This window comes from Aethalodelphis obliquidens, unplaced genomic scaffold (assembly GCF_003676395.1).
Source record: "Aethalodelphis obliquidens isolate GAN/ISIS:26980383/991018 unplaced genomic scaffold, ASM367639v1 scaffold19, whole genome shotgun sequence".
In the NCBI taxonomy this organism is placed as follows: Eukaryota; Metazoa; Chordata; class Mammalia; order Artiodactyla; family Delphinidae; genus Aethalodelphis; species Aethalodelphis obliquidens.
The window spans coordinates 6,970,618-6,991,873 of record NW_020837963.1 but is presented as its reverse complement, the minus strand read 5'-3'; the positions used below and the strand labels follow the sequence as shown (position 1 = coordinate 6,991,873).

The window sequence follows — 21,256 nt, the reverse complement described above, 5'->3', positions numbered from 1 at the left end:
GAGGTGAGCTCAGGTTCTTTATTCCACCATCTAGGCCGATGTCCCAAGATTTTTCACTTTAAAACATCTTTGAGGTATAAATGAAATACAACAAGCTGTACATATTTAAAGTGTACAGTTTTGATAAGTTTATATACTTATATCTGTGAAACCATCACCAAGAAAAATAATGAACATATGCATCACCCACAAAAGTTTCCTGATGTCCCTTTATAATCTCTCTCCATTCCCTAGGCAACGATTAATCTGTTTTCTGTCACTACAGATTAGCTTACCTTTTCTAGAATTCTGTATAAATGGAGTCTTATAGTATTTGCTTCATTCATTCATTTTGGTCTGGCTTCTTCTGCTCAGCATAATTATTTTGAGATCCATCCAAACTGTTGTGAATGGTTCATTGCCTGTTGTTGCTGAGTAGTAATTACATTGTATGGATATACCACAGTTTGTTCACATGGATGTTGATGAACATCTGGGTAGCTTCTAGTTTTTCTCTATGAAAAGAAAGCTGCTATGAACATTTACACACAAGGCTTTGTATGGACATATGTTTTCATTGCTCTTGGGTAAATATATAGAAGTGGAACGTCTGAATCATATGGTAGATGTAAGTGTAACTTTTAAAGACGCTGCCAAATCATTTCCCCAAATGGTTATAACATTGACTTTCAAATATTGAGCCAAACTTGCCTTCCTGAGAGAAGACATACTTGACTGATGTGCATTTTCCTTTTTATATATTGCTAAATTCAATTTGCTAAAGATTTGTGTAGAAATTTTGCATCTAAGTTAATGGGAGATATTTCATTTCTTGTCATGTTTTTTGTCAGGTTTTGCTTCACAGTAATGCTTAGAATAAATTGGGAAGTAGTCCCTTCTCTTCAGTTTTTTGAGAGAAGTTTGTAGAATTGGTACTTAAATATTTGGTAGAATTCACCTATGAAGCTATTTGGGCCTGGAGTTTTCTTTGTGGGAAGGTTTTTAACTAAAAATTTAATTTCTTTAAGAAATATAGTGATGTTCAAATTATCTATTTATTAATTTTTTGAGATATAATTGACATATCATAAGATTCACTATTTAAGAATCCAGTGGTTTTTAGTACATTGTACAACCTTGCCAATCATCATTACTATCTAATGCAAGAACATTTTTATCACCCAAACATAAAACCTCATACTTATTGGAAGTCGCACTCTATTTTTCCCAACATCTAGCCCCTGGCACCAAATTTATTTTCTGTCTCTATGAATTTGCTTATTCTGTACATTTCATATAAAAGGAATTAATATGTGGCCTTTTGTGACTGGCTGCTTTTCACTTAGCATAATGCTTTCAAGATTCATCCATATTATAGACTATATCCTTTTTGTGACCTGAATAGCCAACACAACCTTGAAAAAGAACAATGTTGTCAGACTCACACTCCTGATTTCAAAACTTATACAAAACTTCAGTAATCAAGATAGTGTAGTACTGACATAAGGAGAGACATATGAAAGAAGTTGGACCTCTATCTATCTCATACCTTATACAAAAATTAACTCAAAATGCATCAAAGACCCAAATGTAAGAGCTAAAACTATAAAACTTTAAGGAATCGTGGGTTAAATCTTCATGACCTTGGATTAGGGAATGGTTTCTTAGTTTTGACACCAAAGGCAATAGCAAGAAAAGAAAAAATATATAAACTGGATATCAAAAAGAAACACATTTGTGCTTCAAAGGGTAACACCAAGAAAGTAAAAAGATAGCCCAAAGAATGGAAGAAAAATTTTTGCAAATCATTTATCTGATAAGGGACTTGTATCTAGAATATATAAAGAACTTATACAATTCTGTTGTAAAAAACCAATTAAAAATGGGCAAAGGATATGAATAGACAGTCCCCCAAAGAAGTTGTACAGATGGCCAATAAACACATGAAAAGATGTTCACCATCATTAGCCATCAGGGAAATGGAAATCAAAACCACAGTGACATGCCACTTCACACCCATTAGGATAGCTAGGATAAAAACAAATAGAAGATCTCAAGGGTGAGTGAAAATTTGGAGAAATTGAGCCCTCATACATTGCTGTTGAGAATGCAAAATAGTACTGCCATTTTGGAAAACATCCTGGTATTTCCTCAAACAATATCATATGACCCAGTAATTCCACTCCTATGTCTACATCCAAGAGAAATGAAAACCTCTGTAAACACAAAAACTTGTGCATGAATGTTCATAGCAGCATTATTCCTGATAGCCCCAAAGTGGAAACCCAAATATCCATCAGCTGAGGAATAGGTAAGCAAAATGTTGTATGTCCATACAATGGAATGTTATTTGGCAGTAAAAAGAAACGAAGTACTAAAACCTTCCACTACGTGGATGGACCTTGAAAACACTAAGTAAAAGAAGCCAGTCACAAAGGATCACATATTGCACAATTCTATTTATATAAAATGTCCAGAACAGGCAAATCTATAAAGAAAGAAAGTAGATTTCTTGGTTGCCTAGGATTGGGGGGATGGAGACTTTGGGGGATGGTGACTCAGGTGGGTGAGGTTTCTTTTTGGGGTAATGAGGATGCTTTAAAATTGATTCTGGGGATAGATGCGTGACTCTGAATATACTAAAAGCCATTGGATTGTACACTTGTACACTTGTATGGTGTGTTGAGAATATCTCAATAAAATCGTTTAAAAAAAGAGTTTAAAGGCAAATATAAACCAGTGTTCTACTGAAAGGGATACGCTAGCTGGTAGCCCTTTTCCAGCTGGCTGAATGCTGGGGCAGTGAGCTCTGGGTCCCTCGGTGGGAGCCTGTGTTCCAAAGAAGCAGGTCCTGGGATTCAGTAAGTTTCCAGTGGGGAGAGATGGAGGGACAGGGTGTGTGGGAGTGCTGGGGGACAGCAGCAGGGACGTGGGAAGGTGGGGACCCATAGAGAGAAGAAAGGAGGGCCAAGGACACAGGGATCATCATTTCCTGTCCTGGCTCCATCTCTGCCCACTGTGGGGCACAGGGAAGGTCACAGAACTGCTCTGTTCTCCACATGTCCTCATGAGAAAGCAGAAGCAAGTGCCCCCTGTTTCGTGACTCTTCCCTCATCTCATCATGGAAGGTAGCAGGGGAGTTCTCAAGTTCTGAAGCTGAGCCCAGTGGCATCAGCTGCTCCTGGTCCCTGGAGGCAGGTCTGGTCCAGCCCTGCTGCTTATTAGCAGTGGGTCTTAGATGAGCCTCTCAACCCCAGGGGCTCCCTAGTCCTCAGCTGTCAAGTGAGAACAATAATTAATGTGACCTGCCTCCTTCAGAGGGTTGGTGTGAGGATCCAGAGTTATCATTGATGGGAAAGTACCCCCAAGGTGTACTATTGTGAATTGCAGGTAATTTTTCAGGGTAGATATCATGATATTGGTTCCCCAGCTAGAGTAGCCATTGGCTCTTCACGCACTCTCATTAGCATCTGACCCACCCAGCATATGCGAATTGGTTGGGGTCAGGGTTGAGGGCAGCTGGTGAGCACAGAACAGAGCTCACACAAAAAGCCAAAGACAACCAGACTTACAAACTCAGTCTTCCCAGCTGCAGACTCCTCTGCATTCATCATGTGATCTATGGACAACCTCTTTCCACCATGGTGATTCCTCACGCCTGTGAAGCCAGACCAGGCCGGTCATTCTGGGCTCCTGGGTTTGCTCTCCCACACAGGGAACTGTGACTCCAACTCCAAAATAATTGGGGTAGGGGTTTAAAATGGGAAAAGTCCTGCATATCACAACTGCTTAACTGAGCTTACCATCAGGAGGATGCATGGTTTCTGCAGATGGTAGTAGTTCCGTGTAGAAGGTGCAACAATAAAATCTTCATGGCCGTACTCTAGAGGCCCCAACATCCTGGAAACCTGCTGTCCAGGTCATCTGGGGACACAGGAGGGGCCAGCATGGCCCAGAAGGGAGACTAAGGAATGGCTTCACTTTTCCTGCTGCCAGGTGTGTGTTGGAGAGCAGAGGGCAAACATGGTATCATGCACGAGAGAGAAGGAAGCAGGAATAAGTGTGGGGCAGCTCTGGGACAAGGGCCTGGCTCTCAGTTGCTGCTCTGCCTGTATGGATGTGGAGTCACTGGCGGACACCTAAATGAGCACCTCTGGAGAGGCCAGGCCCTGCTCTCCAGGCTTTGTAGGGTGATGTGTGCAGCGGTAGCCAGGACCCATCCTGATGGGTCATCACCGATGGCAGTTCTGATTGGTTGGTCCCAAACCTTAGAAATTATTAAGTATTTTGAATATCACTCTTAGCGTATAACCTCAGTAGTAGAATCAGTCTTTGGCTAAATTGCCAAAGTGTCAAAATTAAGACAGGAGGCTCCCTATTCTGGTCCCCTTTTGGGTTAAACACACTTCCCCCAGCACACTGCTTCCTAATCCATCCATTTTGATAAGTTCATTCAAATAAAGGCTTGCTGACTTGTTCCCCCTCTTCTTCATTCCTTCAGTTTGTATCTTAGAAGAGAAACTAAAACATGGTCAACTGCCTCAATAAAATGTACTGTTAGTGAAATTGAGCAGGACCCTGAGGGGCTCCCGGGCACAGAAGGCTGTGTACCCCATTTCTTGTTTGTAGGGAATAGGAATAGGCTTCAGCCTCTGTGACTTTCCCTGAGTTCCAAAGGGCAGGTTCAAACAGTTGCTAATCAGGGAAGGGAGGGGATGCAGAGACAAGGGAGGAGCAGTCAAGAAGCAATAGTGCAGCCTTGGGGCAGGGTCCTGGTTCTGCCTCAAGGGATACACATAACAATATCTTTGAGCTCTTCTGCAGAACTAAAACTTCCAACAAATGGAAGATGTTAATCACTTGATGAAGCATTCTTCATTCCAGAGAGAAGGTTATAGTCTGATAACCTCGAGAACCACAGAAGCTCATCAAGTTCATCCCAGATTAAAGGAATGCAGGCCCTGCACATAACCTGATCCTTATCAGCAACCTCACCCTTGAACAATTGCTATAAAACTCACCAAATCCCCCCAGGTTGGGACACACAGTTTTGAGGACATGAGCCTGCTGTGTCCCCCTTTGCCTGGCAAAGCAATAAAGCTATTCTTTTCTACTTCACCCAAAACTCTGCCTCTGAGATTTGATTCGGCACCAGTGCACAGAAGCTGGGTTTCGGCATCATTAGTGGTTGAATTTCAGGTATCAGAACTCCCTCCAATGGTGATTCATAATCATAGTTAAAAAAAAGAGCTAATATTTACCAAGTGCTCCCCAGATGGCTGACACACACATCACACACATCATCTCCTCTACTCCTCACACAGCCCTTGAAGTAGAATCTAGTATCATGAGAGGATGGAGCCAGCCAGAGGCAGGTTACATAGCTTGCTCAGGGTCCCATGGTAGCAGTCAGTGTATGCCCACCCCACCTATGAGGAGGGTGGTCCTGCTTCCCAGGGGCATGGCGCACCCAGAAGAGCCTGTCCCATGGAGACAGCGGCCAAGGCAGGGCTGCCACTCTGGGTGAGGAGGTAAGATCTACACATGCAACACCATGGGCACCTCAAGGCACAATACAGTCGAGGGTCAGCATGCACAGGCTCCTGGGCCAGATGCCACTGTGTTGGACCCTGCTCTCTCAGGGACCAAATAATCTCAGTTTACCACTTTCTGCAATAAACATCTTGTAAACTTACTCTTCCCACCCAGCAAACTTCCCCAACTTCCTACCTGAAAAGGTTACTGTGATAAAATTATGCATGCCCATGCTGTACTTTTTCTGGAATTACAGAAAAGTAAAAAGAAGGAAAAGCCATGTGTAGTCAAATCATTAGCATTTTGGAGTTTTTACTTCTAGTCTATTTTTTATATGTCATTCTTTTCTCCTTGTTTTAAACTTATGATCATACCAGCTATCCAATTCTGTATCTTGCTTTTTAAACCTAATCAGTATTACATAAAGAGTTTCTATGTTATTGTAAACTCTTCAAAATCACCATTGAAAATGGTTGTATAACTTTCCATTTAGTGGGTGAACATAGTTTATTTAGCCACGCCCTCACCTCCAACACAAATTTGTTAAGTTTAAATTTTGATGTATCATGTTTTCTCTAAGTAAAGAGGTACTGTTTGCCAATATCTGAGTTCTGTGTATCTAGGAATCACAGCTGGTCATGCAGCTTGAACTGGGATTTTTTACTTTGGGATGAGTTTAAAATTGTACTGAGGTAGAATGAGTGGATTCTATGGACAATGTTCCCGAATCTAAATAAGGCATTTAGCTAAATCTCATAGGACATCTTTGCGGACAATGAAGAGACATGGGTCAGACCACTGTATAATTATGTAAATTCACAACTGGTTGGACAACTAAACCCAAAGAATTCTGGGTTAGGGTCAGTGTCACCCTGGAGGGAGGAGTCTGGTGGCCATAAGATGAAGCCTTTCACCGAATCTCTTCACACATTTTAAAACTGGTGATATGGGTGAAGTCATAGAAGATAGGCTTGTGAATTGTGAAGCTGTATGGGATAAGATTATGTGATAGAACAAAGATCCAAAAAGATCTTGTCAGGTTGGAATATTTGCCTGAAGCCAAGCAGATGAAACTTGTCGGGGAGAAGGGTAAAGTCTTGTACTAGGACTAAAAATCAATGATACGAATGTAAAATAGGGAATACAAAACTGAACGGAAGTAAGTTGGGTACAATCTCAATATGAGCCAACAGAGTGACATGATTGCCCCTCAAAATACCAGCAGCATGAGCAGTGAGTCATTTATGGAGCAGGGATGTCACCCTCCCTCTGGGGTCTAATAAGTAGGAGGAGGTCAGTGAAAGGACAGTCAGGATAGTGTGACCTCTGGAAACACTGTCATCTAAATAGTCAACAAGGCAGTATGCTCAGTGGATAAAGCATGACCTGAAGCCACTATTAGGTGGCTATTCTATTGGGCTTTGAAATCAAACTCTGCCATTTACTAGCTGGGGGACCTTGGACAAGTTACTCTCTGTGCCTCAGTGTATTCATCTGTAAAATGGGAACAGCAGCACTTATTATTATTATTAATATTACATTGTTGTTATGAGGACTAAATAGGTCTACACCTTTCAAGCACTTAGAACAGTACCTAAATATTATTGTGTAAAGACAAAGGAGTTCTAGGCTCCAGAGATTTAGAGGGACGTGGTAGATGACTTCAGATATTTGAAAACTGCCCTGAAGAAGAGAAATTATAATTTATCCTGGGAGGTTCTTGAGGATCACGCTTGATTCAGTGGAAAGGCATTTAGTCAGTAAGCATTTAACGAGCACGTATATGTCAGATACTGTGCTTGTTGCTAGGAGTACAGAGCTGAATGAGATTCATACTCTTTCCTAAGGGCCCTACTATCTATTGGGGGAAGAGGCATAATCATAAACATATTAGATCTCAAACAAATAATCACAATAGTGTGGAGATGACTGCTGTGGAAAACCAGAGGAAGGTGTGATTAAACTCTCCCCTGGGAAGCTGGTGAAGCTTTACAGAGGTGGGGCTTTTAAGTGGAGTCTGCAGGGATAAGTAGGAGTTTATGTGGGAGCAAAGGAACAGTGTGTGGGACTAGAGCTGTCACCAAGTATGGCATTTTCCAGCAAATGGTGACAAGTCAGTGATATCACAGCACAAGATGAGTGGGGTGGCAGCAAATGAGGCTAGAGATAAGGATTGGTCTCTCCCAGCTCCCAGAAGTGTGGTACTGAATTATAAGCTACCCATGAAAGTAAGGATAAACATAGCAATATGATACTCCCCTCAAGCCTTCTATTTCTATAGTACTGTCTTCTTAACAGGCTACCAAAGTAAAAGATGAAGAAAAAAAACACATTTCAGGAGAAAATTTAAAAGGGTTTGATCGAATTTTCTAACCTTTCGTCTTCAGTATAAACACAGGAATATCTGCCTATAGAATAAGACAGTGTCATGTTCCTGAGACATTCACAACCTTGGAGTTCCCAAGTAGAGAGACTGGAGCCAGGAATAGGGCAATTGGGATCTTTCCCACCAAGACTGAAGATGCTATCTGAAAGGAGTTTCCTTCCCAGCACATCTCCTAGGTATAAAGGAAGGAGGAGCACATAATTCAACACTTATCTCCCAGACTCTCCACTTAATTCCATTTAATAATATTCATTAAGCATGCTACAGGGAGGCAGAGATAAGTAAGTCATCAACACTTCCTCCAAGGTGCTTACAAGCTAGCATTAGATGTTCAGCCACACAGACGATTACATCATTAAATGTTAGCACTGGCCATTTCTGATCATGATGGAGTAACAAGTACTGGATTTTCCCTCCTGTTGAAAGCAACTATAAAACTAAACAAACATACACAGCAGTTTTCAGTCATTGGGCAATAGGCTGTGCAGGATCCCTGAGAGAAGGGAAGCAAACACAAAAGGTGAGCTTCATCTTCACCCTGGCACTCTGCCTGGGTAGATTTCCCAACCATAGCACAGGGAGGTGGAACAAAGCAGAACATGTTTGTCCTACTGAGTTGAGGAGGTAGAGTCCAGGGCTTCAGAAGCACTGGAGCCGGTGGGGCAGGATACTGGAGAAGAAGAAGCTTCATAGGGTAGGGGCCCAGAAGTTTGTAGGGGGTTCCCCCATAGATCTCTGGCTGAGGGCTGGTCTGCATATGATGAGGGCTGGTCTGCATATACACAGGGTGAGGCCTAACAGAGAGTAGTTACTTTGGTACTAATAGCAGAACAGGGATAGTAGAGGTTGCAGAAACATTAGATACATAGGAGTTTCAGTCCAGCCAGAGGGAAAATGCCTTGTTAACATTCTAGGCATTCAAGTGAGACAACAGAAAGGTCATACCATAGGAGTAAGTATCATGCTCTGGAGTAAAATCTCCTCTAGGCCTGCATAAAACCAAGCCTTAACAGGATCAAGGATTCCATAATTTACCATCAGTAAATTAACTCCCTGTCAGAACAAAATTCAACACTCATTAAAGGAAGACAATATCATTCAAGTTTCTTTCAGAGTATCAACTGTAATGTCCACAAACACCCCAAAATTACTAGAAATGTGGAGGAAAAAGTGACCCAAATTCAAGAGAAAAAAAGTAAATAGGAAACAGATCCTGAGATGTCCCAGAGGTTCAAATTAGCAAGAATTTAAAGCAGTTATTATAAATATGTTCAAGGACTTAAAGAAAAATATGGTCTCAATGAGTGAAAAGATGGGGAATCTCAGCACACAAGTGGAAACTTATAAAAAAGAACCAAATAGAAATTCTGGAAAAGTAGAGTATCCAAAATGAAAAATTCACCAAATGAGCTTAACAGCAAATTAAAGATGGCAGAAGAAAGGGTCAATGAAGCTGAAGACAGACCATAGAAATTACCCATTCTGAAAAAAAGAGAGAAAAAAGATTGGACAATCTTTTGGGATGATACCAAGCTGAGTAACATAGTAATCAGAGCCCAGAAGGAGAAGAGAAAGTGGGGCAGAAAAAATAATTTTTGAAAATGTCTCCAATATGGTGGGGAAAAAATCAATTTGCAGATTCAAGAAGCTCAATGAATTAACTAAATAGGATGAGTACAAAGAAAACCACACTTGTGCACATCACAGTCAAGCTGTTGAAAGTTAAAGATCAAGAAAAAATGTTGAAAGCAGTCAGAGAAAGAAAGACGTTACATACAGAGGAACAATGATACGAATAGGGACCTTCTGAGAAACAATAAGGATAGGAAATGAAGCAATGACATTTTTTAAGTACTGAAAGAGAAAAATACCATAGGTTCAGAGTTTTGTATCCCGGGAAAACAAACTTTTAAAATGAGAGTAAAATAAAGACACTTTCTAGATAAACAAAGAATTTGTCCCCAGCAAGCCTGTACTGCGTGAAATACTAGCTCCTCCTTTAGCAATCCTAGCAGGAAGGCTGACTTTCTGCTTCTTGAATTCTGCGGGAGCTTTGGAGCTTGCCACAGGAGGTGGCAGCTTTAATTGTGAGTAGGTGAGTGAGTAGGCTTGTGTTGACAGTAAGGAGGGAGCTAGTGATCTCTTTGCACTATTTAATCCACCATTCACCCCCAGTGGAGAACCAGACCCACACGCACGTGGGAAGGGTGAGCTTTGACATGAAGAGGAAGGCACTGGTATGCACTGGTACAGCTAGGCCAACTGTTAGAATAATGAAATACCTGCAAACTGGTTGGGAAATAGCTACTGCTGAAGCCCCTGGTTCCCTTGCTCATCACCTTTGTCTCATTCCCAGATACTCCCAGACCTCCCTATGATCCAGCAATAAAGGGTCAATTTCTGGCAAGCAGGGCACCTCCAGAACCCTGCCTTAGGACTCTGCCAGCTTCCTTTCTAATTGGTTGGTGCCTGAACCATGCCAGTTATTAATGATTTATAATATCACCCCTGGAGCTAAGTGGGGTTGCTTCCCAGGAAGGGAGGCCTGGGTGTAGCGTTCTGGGAGTGGGTAGAAGAGGACCCCAGGAGGCCCAGGGACAGAATGAAGACCCTGCTCCTGGGGGCAGGGCTGCAGTGGGAACTAGGGGGATGCACTGAAAGCCAACAAAATTGGCTTTTCCAAGTCGGCTTAAGTGTTCAGGGACACTTGACTCTCTAGCACAACCTCTGTTCTAATCCCCTAGGTCATAGTTTTCCCTTTTAAAAAGGGATATTTCATAGCCTTTTAAATAAATCTTTTCAGCTCCACTGATTTGGAATAACATGCTTAGTGGCTTAAGAACTTCTAGCTGGGCCCTCAGCAAGTTGTCCTTCAATGAGCCCATTTTGTCATGAACCCTGCCTCTCGAGAGTGGCTAGGCCTCTCCCAATGCCAGCACTGTGGACCCCAGTCCTGTTCTGGGATCTCAGGCAAGCCCTTCCTCCCTTCCAGCACCTAGGGACCTGCATCTTCAAGGTGGAGACCATGCAAAAAACAGGCACACAGAATAACAAAGGAACATTCTCTTGATCACCTGCCAAGACTCTATTTCAGCCACAGAAATGAGCATTCCTCTTCCTAGGTTCAGTTTCAAGGGAATCCGTGCTCTAGGGGAGCTTTCTGTGTGTCTGCCTAGGCAGAGGGAGATAGACAAGAAGCCATCAAAGGAAGGCAGAGTGGCCAGGAGGTGGGGCTGATCAACACAACTGAACCAGCATAAACACAGCTGATCAAAGCTCTGTGCAAAGCCCTCGGAAGCTGGCTGATATATACTCCATCATGTACCTCTTTGCCTCCTTTGGGACCTTGAACCACAAGTCTTACCAAACTGCAGTAATTTGCTGAGCCCTCAATCAAACACTCGATCTCACTGAACTGTGAAAGCAAGGTCTTGTCTTTAAATAACATCTAGTGAAGTAGTTTACACCAGGATGAAAAGCATGTTTTCTAAAATCATCGTTCGTATTGCCTAACTCCTGTTAAAGTAAAACCTAAACAGAACCAACACTCCTATTGATGGAGTTCCCTGGTCTGTACAGCTTTCTGCCAAGCTCAAGGGATGGTGGACCAGGCAGTTTCCAAGTGATGTGACCGAGGCCCTAAGAGCCATGCTGCCTAAGACAATCTTCACGATTCATCGTCACAGTGCCTTATATCCCCACCATTAACTATCCCTTCTGGTTAAGGTACCTACTTCACACACACTTGTGTTACCTGGGAGGAGTTCCTAGCCTGTTTCATTGTGTTCAAGTTTGAGAACCTTGGCCGCAAGCAGCAGCAGACACACCAGGGGCGTCCGCTTTCTGTCCACAGACAAGCTACTCCACATCTTCAGGTCAGTGATGCTTAGACGTTCACAGGCCTCAGAATCACCTGGAGGCTAAACCACAGCTTGCTGGGCCCCACCCTGGGTTTCCGATTCAGTAGGTCTGAGGTGGGACCTCAGAATTTGCATCTCTAACAAGTTCCCAGGTAAAGCTGGTGCTGCTGGTCCAGGACCACACTTTGAGGACCACCGTACTAGTTGATTTCTAAGGAATCTTCATGATACGGAGGCAGCGTGTGAGAACATTCTGATCATGAACCATGAGGTAAGAAGACAGGGTTCTGAAGTAGAAAGGGGTCAGGGCTCAAAGGCAGGCCAGCCTAGCAGAAAACTTAGACTTGCTCAGATGATCCACCAAAACATACTTATGGACCTCTTACTCCTGCTTTCTTTCCTTTGCTTGCTTTTCTGCTTACTGCCCCCAGGAAAGGCAAGTCTGCTGGCAGCCCCAGCAAGGCCAAAATGTTGTTCCCTCTCCCAGGCCCCTTCCTGAACGGATGCGTTCACACAGCTAATCAGACTGTCAACATGCTGCTCAGCCCTCTGCACCCTCTTCTGGGGGCTCCTGACACGTCTTAGAATTTACACAGGACTTAGTGAAGTCTTAAACTACATTTTTTTTCTCTTTTGAGATCATCTACTTCCTAATAGGATAAATTCAATGGAAAACATGCTCTGATCCTTCAGCTGCCTCTTCTTGACACAAACACAAGGAACTAATTAGCAGGCCTGCCCAGGAGGCAGGCAGAAAGGGGTTCATGACAGGACCACAGGCAGGGCAGCCGCCATCAGGTAGGACCTCACGACTCACCCTTTGGCCATCACGTCAGGAGCTGGGTCCATAAGTCAGTGGAGGGGAAACTGACATGTGGGTGTCTGCCTGGTGTTACCATGGCATCTACTGGGCAAGTAGGTTCTGTTCATGATTTAGCTCCCTGTACATCTGAAAGCCCTTGACATCCCCGCTTTCATGTGACTCTAACAAGAATCCTGCGAAATAAGGAGAATGGAACTGATGACCCCACTCGGCAGATAAGACAATTGAGAAGGAGCTCAGAGAAAACTGGACATTGTACTCCTGGCTCAGCCACTCCTCGTGTGGTCTTGAGCAAGTCTCTCCTCCTTCCTAGGCTTCAGTTTTACCATCTGTGAAATGGAAGGAATGGACAAGGTGATTGGGAGGTCTCCTTATAGATCCCTTATTCTGGGAGTAAGCTATCCAAGGAAAAGGACTTGCCTGAGGTCATGCAGTTAATCACACAGAGAAACCAGGGGCCTCTATACCGTGTCTGTTGAGTGAGAGCCATCAGAGCACCCCCGTCGCCACCCACTGCCATCTTCCTGACAGTGTGGGCCAACCGGGGCCTCCAGTTGCCCTCTGCCTTGCAAAGACCAACACCCCTGGGATGGTGTGGTAGGGGAATACGTGCTCAGAATGCTCCCTGACTGTGACTTAAAGCCCCAGTGCTGCCAGCTGTTCATTAGAGAAGGCCATTTCCTCCGGCACCTCGTTTACCAGACAAACACAGTGGACGCCTACCCTGTGCCAGGCCCTGTGCCAGATGAGGGGATGTGGAAGGGAAGGAGGCTTGCTGTCCACCCGTGAGAAGGTCACAATGAGGAGAGTGAACACCGGCTGCTGCATCCGAGTCCAGCCCCCCGGCCGGATCACAAAGCCCGTCCCTGGCAAGGGGCTGTGGCCCACGCAAAGGCACTAGCTGCAGCCCAGGTGAGCACGATCCTCTTCAAGGCAAGCACAGTATCCATGAAACTTTAGGAGGGGTCAGTTTAGAGCCATTCACATATAGGCACTGTCCTCCAAACACACCAGGAAAAGCAGATGCATACGTCTGACCCCCACCAATTCATTGGCTGGAAGAATGCCGTGCTCTCTCTCTGAGAGTCCAACCTCCCAAGCACATGGAATCAATGAGCCCAACTAGCTTCCTATCTGTAATGTGCTGGCCAATGACAGTTCTTCCATTAGTTCAAGACAGTCAACACCATCAACTGGGCCATGTCTCAGGCACGGGATTAGACTCCCTGGAGGAAACCAAGATGAACATGACACGGCCATCAGGAACTAAGGAGCTCTCGGCCTAGGAGAGCATGGAAGACGCAGATACACACACAGTACAACAGAGCAGAGAATGGTGGGCGCTGGAAGATCCAGGTTAGGGGGTGGGGAATTCAAAGGAAAGAAGGACTCATTCCAACTGGAGACCCAGAAAGCCTTCGTGAAGGAGACAGCACACAGAAAGGTCATCCATCAGGAAACAAGAAGGCCAGGTTCTCACGTCCCTTCTGCCACAGTCAGCCAAGTAATCTTGAGAATGCCAATTCTCTCCGTTTTAAAATGGACCATTTGCCCGAAGTGCCTCACGGCATTTTGAGAATTAAATGAGAACTGATTTAAATGTACATCAGATAAATAAAGGCACCACATATAAAGCTTTCGTCATCACTCGGGGCAGAGCAGGGAGGAAGGTAAAAGCAGAAAGTATATGGGGGAGGAAGCAGGTGGGGGCACGGGACACCTGCCAAACGCAGCGCTGATGTGAACACCTACTGGGATCGTAGCTGGCTCCGGTGATTTCTTTTTTAACCTCCCACGGCTAATTTTACTGAAGAGAGCACACGAAGAGGAAGTCAGAGCATCTGAATTCCTCTGCAACAGGAAAATGAAAGTTCCAAATGGAGAGGTGGCTCCCCACCCCTGAGTGACAGGAGCACAGCCACCTGCGGTGGTCCGTGAACCTGGGGCTCCTCCCGGGCTCTCAGCATAGGGCCCGGGCCCTGTGTACTCAGTAAACGCTCATTAGATGAACGGATGGGGTCCTTACTACTTTACAAGGGGCTTTGCTTTCATGTTCCATTTTGATTCACAACCACAGGCCAGCAGGGCAGGCAGGGAGCATATTATCATCCTTGTCAAAGATGGGGAGACGCAGGCTCGCAGAGGGTGACTGTCCACGTCGCAGTCAGCGCCGTCAGAAGGGAGCCCGCGACTCTGCCTCCTCAGACAGTATCACCTTCTCAGACAACCACACACGTCCTAAGAATTGCTGCCACAGCCAGTCTTCGGCCCAGTGACCACCTTCCCTGATTTTCCCAAACGCTTACCACGTGCTGTTCTGCGCACGTTCCCTGTAATACTTCACTTAATCAGACCCTTTCGTCGAGGAAGGTCCTATTATGACTCCCAAATGTACTGGTTTATTCCAATTCAGAAGGTGGTTTTGTGCATCCCAGAAATAAGAGTGTCATGGATTCTCTGGTCCTTTTACCAAATAAGAACTGATTTGGATTAAAACCGTTGGTTCAGTTGTTTGGGGTCATTGTTCCTCAGAAGAAAGAGACAAAGCACAGGGAGTTAGGAAGACAGAAGGGCATGATTTTTTTTTTTTTTTTTTTTTTTACCATGGACATTCCTTCCTACAGAGTCGGCTGTCAGTTTTGACAGATGGCCTGGCTGCAGGAGGGGGGACAGAGGGCAAGCTCACGGTTAAGGCAGCACCAGGGAACTAGAGCCAGCTGGGCTGATTCGAGGCCTGAAATCTGGGCTGGACCCCAAGTTCCAGCCAGTCAGGGTGGGACAGGGAGCCCTGCTCCGCCCACCCCCACCCCGCTGCAGCCGTACCAGGCAGGTCAGCACGTTTCTTGGTGTCCGTGACCTCCTGGCTGCAGGCAAATAGGGTGGCGAGGGAGAGCAGAGGAATGGGGCCTCAGGGAGAAAGCTGAGGCATGTTCAAGGGCAGAGCTCCCCTCCCCTCTCGTCACCTACCCCAGCCCCTTGGCTGGTAACAGTTCACGGTGCACCTACTTCCTGAGGGATGTATTCATTCTAGTAAAAATTCACGATACAAAAGTTTGGGCGGGAGGCTGGAAAGCACAGCCACTCCACAGCTCTGTTGAGGGGTGCCTGGCTGAGGTGCTCAGAGACTCCCCTAAAGTGGCAGGAACCGAGGTAAGGGGAATAGAATTTCAGAGGACTCCCAGTTCCTGAAGGGCACAGTGGATTAGGTAAGAAGAGGTCTGGGGCCTTGAGAACAAGGGTCGGTGTGGCTGGGTCCGCTCTGATCTCTGCTGCTGCTGCAGCATTTAGCCGCCCACCCCGTGGGGGGTCAGCACCTGTGGCTTTAGCGTCACACTAGGGGGCTAGTACATCAGGGGCCTGGGAGAGCCGAGCCATGAGCTGGATAATGTACACCGAGAGTTAGTTGATCAGATTCACCGTTTATGCCTCCGTCCACGGACAGAGAGAATGGAACACAGAGTGGGGCAGCTTTGATGGGAGGAGGGGGTGAGATGAGCCAGAGCAAAAGATTCCAGTGGTGGGAAGCCTCCCAGGGAGTCCTGAGCAGAAAGGAGGCAGGGTAGGTGGTTAGGTGGATGGCAGGAAGAAGAGGGTGCTAGAGGCAATTCACCAGCTGCACAACGTTTTTGTTTTTTTTTTTGGGCTGCGCCGCATGCCTTGTGGGATCCCAGTTCCCCAACCAGGGACTGAACCCGAGCCACAGCAGTGAAAGCCCGGAATCCTAACCACTGAACCACCAAGGAACTCCCCAGCAGCACAATTTTAAAGCCATAGAGTTTAGAGCCGTATCACCGAATCCAACCCTTCTTGTACGGCCTTGAGTCATCGGTCACAGCCATGACTAGTGGCCAGAACCATCAGACCAGACTAAGAACCAGAACTTCCCTGCTCCCCCAGCAACAACTTCAGCCCCGTGATCCTTCTAGCACCCTCCAGCCTCCCCCAAATACTGACCCCAGTCCTCTGATTCCACGGGAGCGAGGAATGCCCTCTTGAACACTGAGCGTTCTTGAGGATTACATGCACCACCCGTATCAGCCATTCTGGACAGACATACCTTGTGTGAATACTGCTGATCGACAATCCTCGCCAACCCGAAATCCCCAATCTTGAGCACGAGGTCCTCCGTGCTGATGAAGATGTTGGCGGGCTTCAGGTCCCTGTGCAGCACGTTGGCGGAGTGGATGTACTTGAGTCCTCGGAGCAGCTGGTACATGAAGAGCTTGGCATGCTCCTCCGTCAGCGTGCCCTGCTCCAGCAGGCGCGCCAGGTCGGTTTCCATGTACTCCTGGACGATGTAGGCCACGCTGAACTTGAACAGCTCGCCCTGCAGGTCGGCACCCTTGGACCCCAGCACCTCATACACCTTCACGATGTTGTCGTGGTCCAGGCGGCGGATGATCTTGATCTCCCGGAGTGCATGCTTCATGCTGCGGGTGTCGCTTAGGGTGATCTTCTTCACGGCCACCTTCCGGCGGGCCCTGCTGTCCACGGCCGACAGCACCAGCCCGTTGACGCCGAAACCCAGGGGTTGGAAGTCAACGAAGCGCCCGCCAAGGTCATACCCGTAGACGCTGGCGATGCAGTCGCCCTTCTCAGCCATCGTTGGCTCAGTGGTCAGGGGCTGACCATGGGATGAAGGGGCAGTCAGGAAAGGCCAAGTCCCAGCTCGTGGCTTCCCCAGCACACCTCATTCTGTCAAGTCCCAAGGCTGAGGGATGGTTCTTCTCCGGGTGATGTCACTGCCACCAGCTCCCTGGAGACAAGAGTGGCATATGTCCATACTCGCTGAGCTGCAGAAGTTGGAGGCTCAGACTGTTTCCTTAACCTGTACTGGGAAGGCTGTCCACCAACTCCTATGTATCCTGAGCCTCCCTGGAAGCTTAGAATGGCTCATGATTCTTTCAAATATAGCATATTGGAAAGAAAAACCAGTCTCTTTATCTATGTGAACGTAAAGTTCTCCATCATGATGGACCACAAAGTAGAGATGCAGAAACTCTCCCCTTTAAATCCTTTGTTAAAAGAGGCTCCTTCTTGCTGAAATGTGGTGCTGTTGCTGAGCTGTGTTCTTTTACTTTCAATGGTCCAAAGCTCAGTCGTATCACAGCCTTCAGCAGCTTGGGAGCTGCCCTCTGTGTCCCGAGCAGTATGAAGATATCCCAACAATGGATTCTAGAGGCTTGTAGGGACTTCTTTATACCTCTGCCAGCTCTCCTTTCTACCAGCTCCTCTTAGATTCTGAAACCCAAACCAGTCTGTTGAGCATTGGTGAAGAAAGCTGGAGAAATCCAAGCGCCTTTCATGAGCTCTACACCAAGTTACACCTGAAGTCCCAGACCTGAGGGCAGCTCAGCTGTCCAGCCAGGATCCTCTGGAGGCTTCAGATGTGGGCAGCATCCTCTGTCACCCCCTCATCCATACTACCTTGAATGAGACAGTGTTCTGCTGGATCCAGAGGGGCTGGCAGGAATGCAGCATCTTTCAGACCAAGTCTCCTTTCCTGTCAAAGAAACAATGTTGGGTAAATTTCCACACTTCAGCTTCCAGCACCTTCCCACTTGTGTGTCTTTTGTTAACCAGCCCAAGTGTTATTTGATCTGTCCAGCCAGCTGAAACACTGCTTGCTCAGGGGATTCCAGGCTTTGCACTGCCCAGCCACACCGCCTGCTGTGTGCGGCGCTCCCCTGGAAGGGAGAGAAGATGGATTGATTTGATAAGATCATCAACTGGTATGACTTTTATGTAAATGCCTGCTCCCCGAAGGTTAATATGCACAAACTGTGGGTGGCAATGATCAGCTCTGACCTTTGTGAAAATCATTTGTTATGCTCTCCAGACATACACAGCAGCACTAGCTGAGAAGGGTGAGAGTAAAAAGTAACTAGTTGCAGACAGAAAATAAAGGATCAATAATTTTGTTTTTCTACTTGGACCCCTTTTCTTCCTTCTTTTGCAAATGTCTTTGACTATTTTGAGAGAATTTGCCATGCACTGAGATTTAATTACTTTGTATCTCTTGCTGCCCATGTAGGCAGCATAAGCATACATACCAGATTATAAGGAAATTTTATTGCCCCCCTGGAATAGGGATTTTCTGCACAGCAAAGCAGGGCACAGACTTCTTAGCATGACACCAGGGCTGGCATGGTGAATTGTATTCTTTTTGATAATGGGAACCTAGCTCTTCAAAGCAATGAGTCAAATCATATCCTGACTGCTCCCTGGTGGCTGCTGACTCAAATTACAGGCATAGGACCTAAGTGGGGAGAAAAAAATGGCAAAACTAGCAATGTAAATTCAGACCTCTGAAGTAAAGGCAATATCATAGCTTCTAAGGAAGTGACAGGTTTTATAAGTTTATAAAGTCCACACACACAGAGAGAACAAACACTATATCCTGCGCAAAGGACTGAATCTAGCCAGGGCTGCTTCTTAATTCCCATAATCCTGTAGGGTCCCCTGTAGGGCTACTTTCACATCTGAACTCTGCAAATGATAAATGAAGCAAAACAACAGTCAACTCAATGTTCTAAAACCAAGGGGGCAAATTAGGGGACAGAGATGACCTGAAATAGTAAATAATCAGACGCCCTCTAAAGACTACTAATGAAAGAAATTTACCAAGAGTCTGGAACATAGTAATTGCTCAACAGTTGTTACCTGTTGTTGCTATTGTTAAAAATTCCCTTATGCTTGAATAAGATGTACCTAATATTCTGATGTTTCATCAATCTTCAGCAATTCTACTCTGCACGTTTTTATCGGGCCCAGCAGCAAAATAATCAGAACTTAAGGCTGGGAAATAATTGTAACAAACAAGTCCTGTGGCCCTCAACCGGCGGTGGTCCTGCCTTCCTTAGCTGCTCTGACGAGGAGTCACTACAGGCCTTTAATGAGCAGGGCCAGATTTGCCAATCATCCTGCCAAGCATCACTATCAGTGAATAACTGACACCCACCCCCAAATGCCAGCAACTCCACTGAGAGACTACGATTCTAGTCTGAGTTCTCACTTTACAGATAAGGGCACTGAAGCTCAGGGAACACCAGCTCAGTGCTTCTAGCATAGACAGGGTCAGTAAACATTTGATGAATTGATAAAGGAACACCATTCACTCTGAGGATTCCTAGCCAGTTAGAGACAGTGCTGGGACCACCCACTGAGCCTGTCTATGGCCTGTGCTGTGAAGTCCACCTGGACACCTAATTTAGGGGAACAAAAGAGCCACCTGGGACCCCGTTCCATCCCTCCTCCAACTCCTGCTACCCAAGTCTGGTAACAGAAACTAAACTGGAACACCTTTCACTTTCTACCCATATACTTGGCCTGATTCCCAAGGGCAGAGCAAACAGAGGAAATTATATATTGCTTTATAAGGGGAGATGCTGAAGCCTTCTTCCCTTTCCGGCTCCCCATGGGCTGTAAACAGAGACAGGAATGAGCACCTAAGCAGGGAGATGACATCACCAGCAAGCTGAAGGCAGGATTTGTTCCACATCAGCTGCAGTGCAGATAATCTGTGGATAATTAAGAGGGGCTTTATTTTTAAAACTCTTTCTTCTTCCTCTCACAGGGGGAGGAAATATCTGTGTGTGTGTGTGTGTGTGTGTGTGTGTGTGTGTGTGTGTGTCTCAGTGGTCTGCCCAACATGCTATCAGCAGGAACCCTGTCACCTTGGGAAGGCTCGATTCCAGCCAATCCACCATCCTCATTCATGGTCTCTAAATACACTCTTTTCATTCCCATCCTGCTTCTTTGCTTGCACCTTTCTGGTTCCTGAAATATCCTGCTTCCTCCCCACTTGTTAAAATCCTGTCCATCATTCCAAATCCAGATGAAGTCTCACTTCCTCTCTGATTTACCATATACTAATCTGGGCTGTTCCTTAACTTTTTATACATGTCCATCTCTCAACTAGGCTTTGAGTTTCTCAAGCCCAGGACACAAAGTAGTGCTTAGAACATAACTGTGAATTGGAGTTACCTGAGGTGCATTTGTTATGTCTACGAAACCGTGATGCCTACCTTCCCTAGATGGTCAGCCTCCTCCCCTTTCCATCGCTGCCCCAATGCAACGTGTTCATTGCAACAGGGATCTTCACACAGCAAGCCCCAACTGCTCAGACAAACCAATATCTCTGAACTTCAGTATCATCTGCTTAGATGCTGCCTCTCTTAGCATTTCAACACGAAAAGGCAGCCTTCATCTGACCATTTCTCTGTTCCCATTTGAGTTTACTGTTATTCATCTCTTCTCAAACCTGCTTATTTTCTAAGTTTTCCCCTAACATTCCTCTATAATTTCTACCGTAAACGCTTTGCCTTTCCCTACAGGTGGACTGATTATGAAATGCCAATTACCTAAGAAGTCTCGGATTAGGGCTATTTTCTTGCATGGTGTACCAAGAGGTGTGGGCCCATCGGCCCTGGAGAGGGGCGCATCCGGCATCTGGATGTGCCCATCTGGGCAGAGGAGTGAGTATGGCAGCACTTGGTGTGATGCAGCATCTCAGGGCAAAGCACAGTCATTCTCCATTTAGGGGTGGTGACTCACAGCTGCTCTGAATCACAGGTGTGATTTGGAACCAGGGAGCTGGCATTCACCTTGAGAGGCGGAAAGGTCATGGGTTCAGCTGTGCTCAAATGACAGTCAGCGAGAAGAACACATGTA

General features: G+C 45.9%; 1 protein-coding gene across 1 annotated transcript in view; it reads right to left on the bottom strand.

Annotated features, from left to right (window-relative positions):
* MAPK4 (mitogen-activated protein kinase 4) overlaps positions 1-17,186 on the bottom strand; it is a 74,842-nt gene extending 57,656 nt beyond the window's left edge. Inside the window, exon 1 of the mRNA XM_027118858.1 lies at positions 16,641-17,186. Within this exon, the coding sequence (XP_026974659.1) occupies positions 16,641-17,186 (546 nt within the window). The remainder of the gene's footprint in view (positions 1-16,640) is intronic.
* Between the last annotated feature and the right edge of the window lie 4,070 nt (positions 17,187-21,256).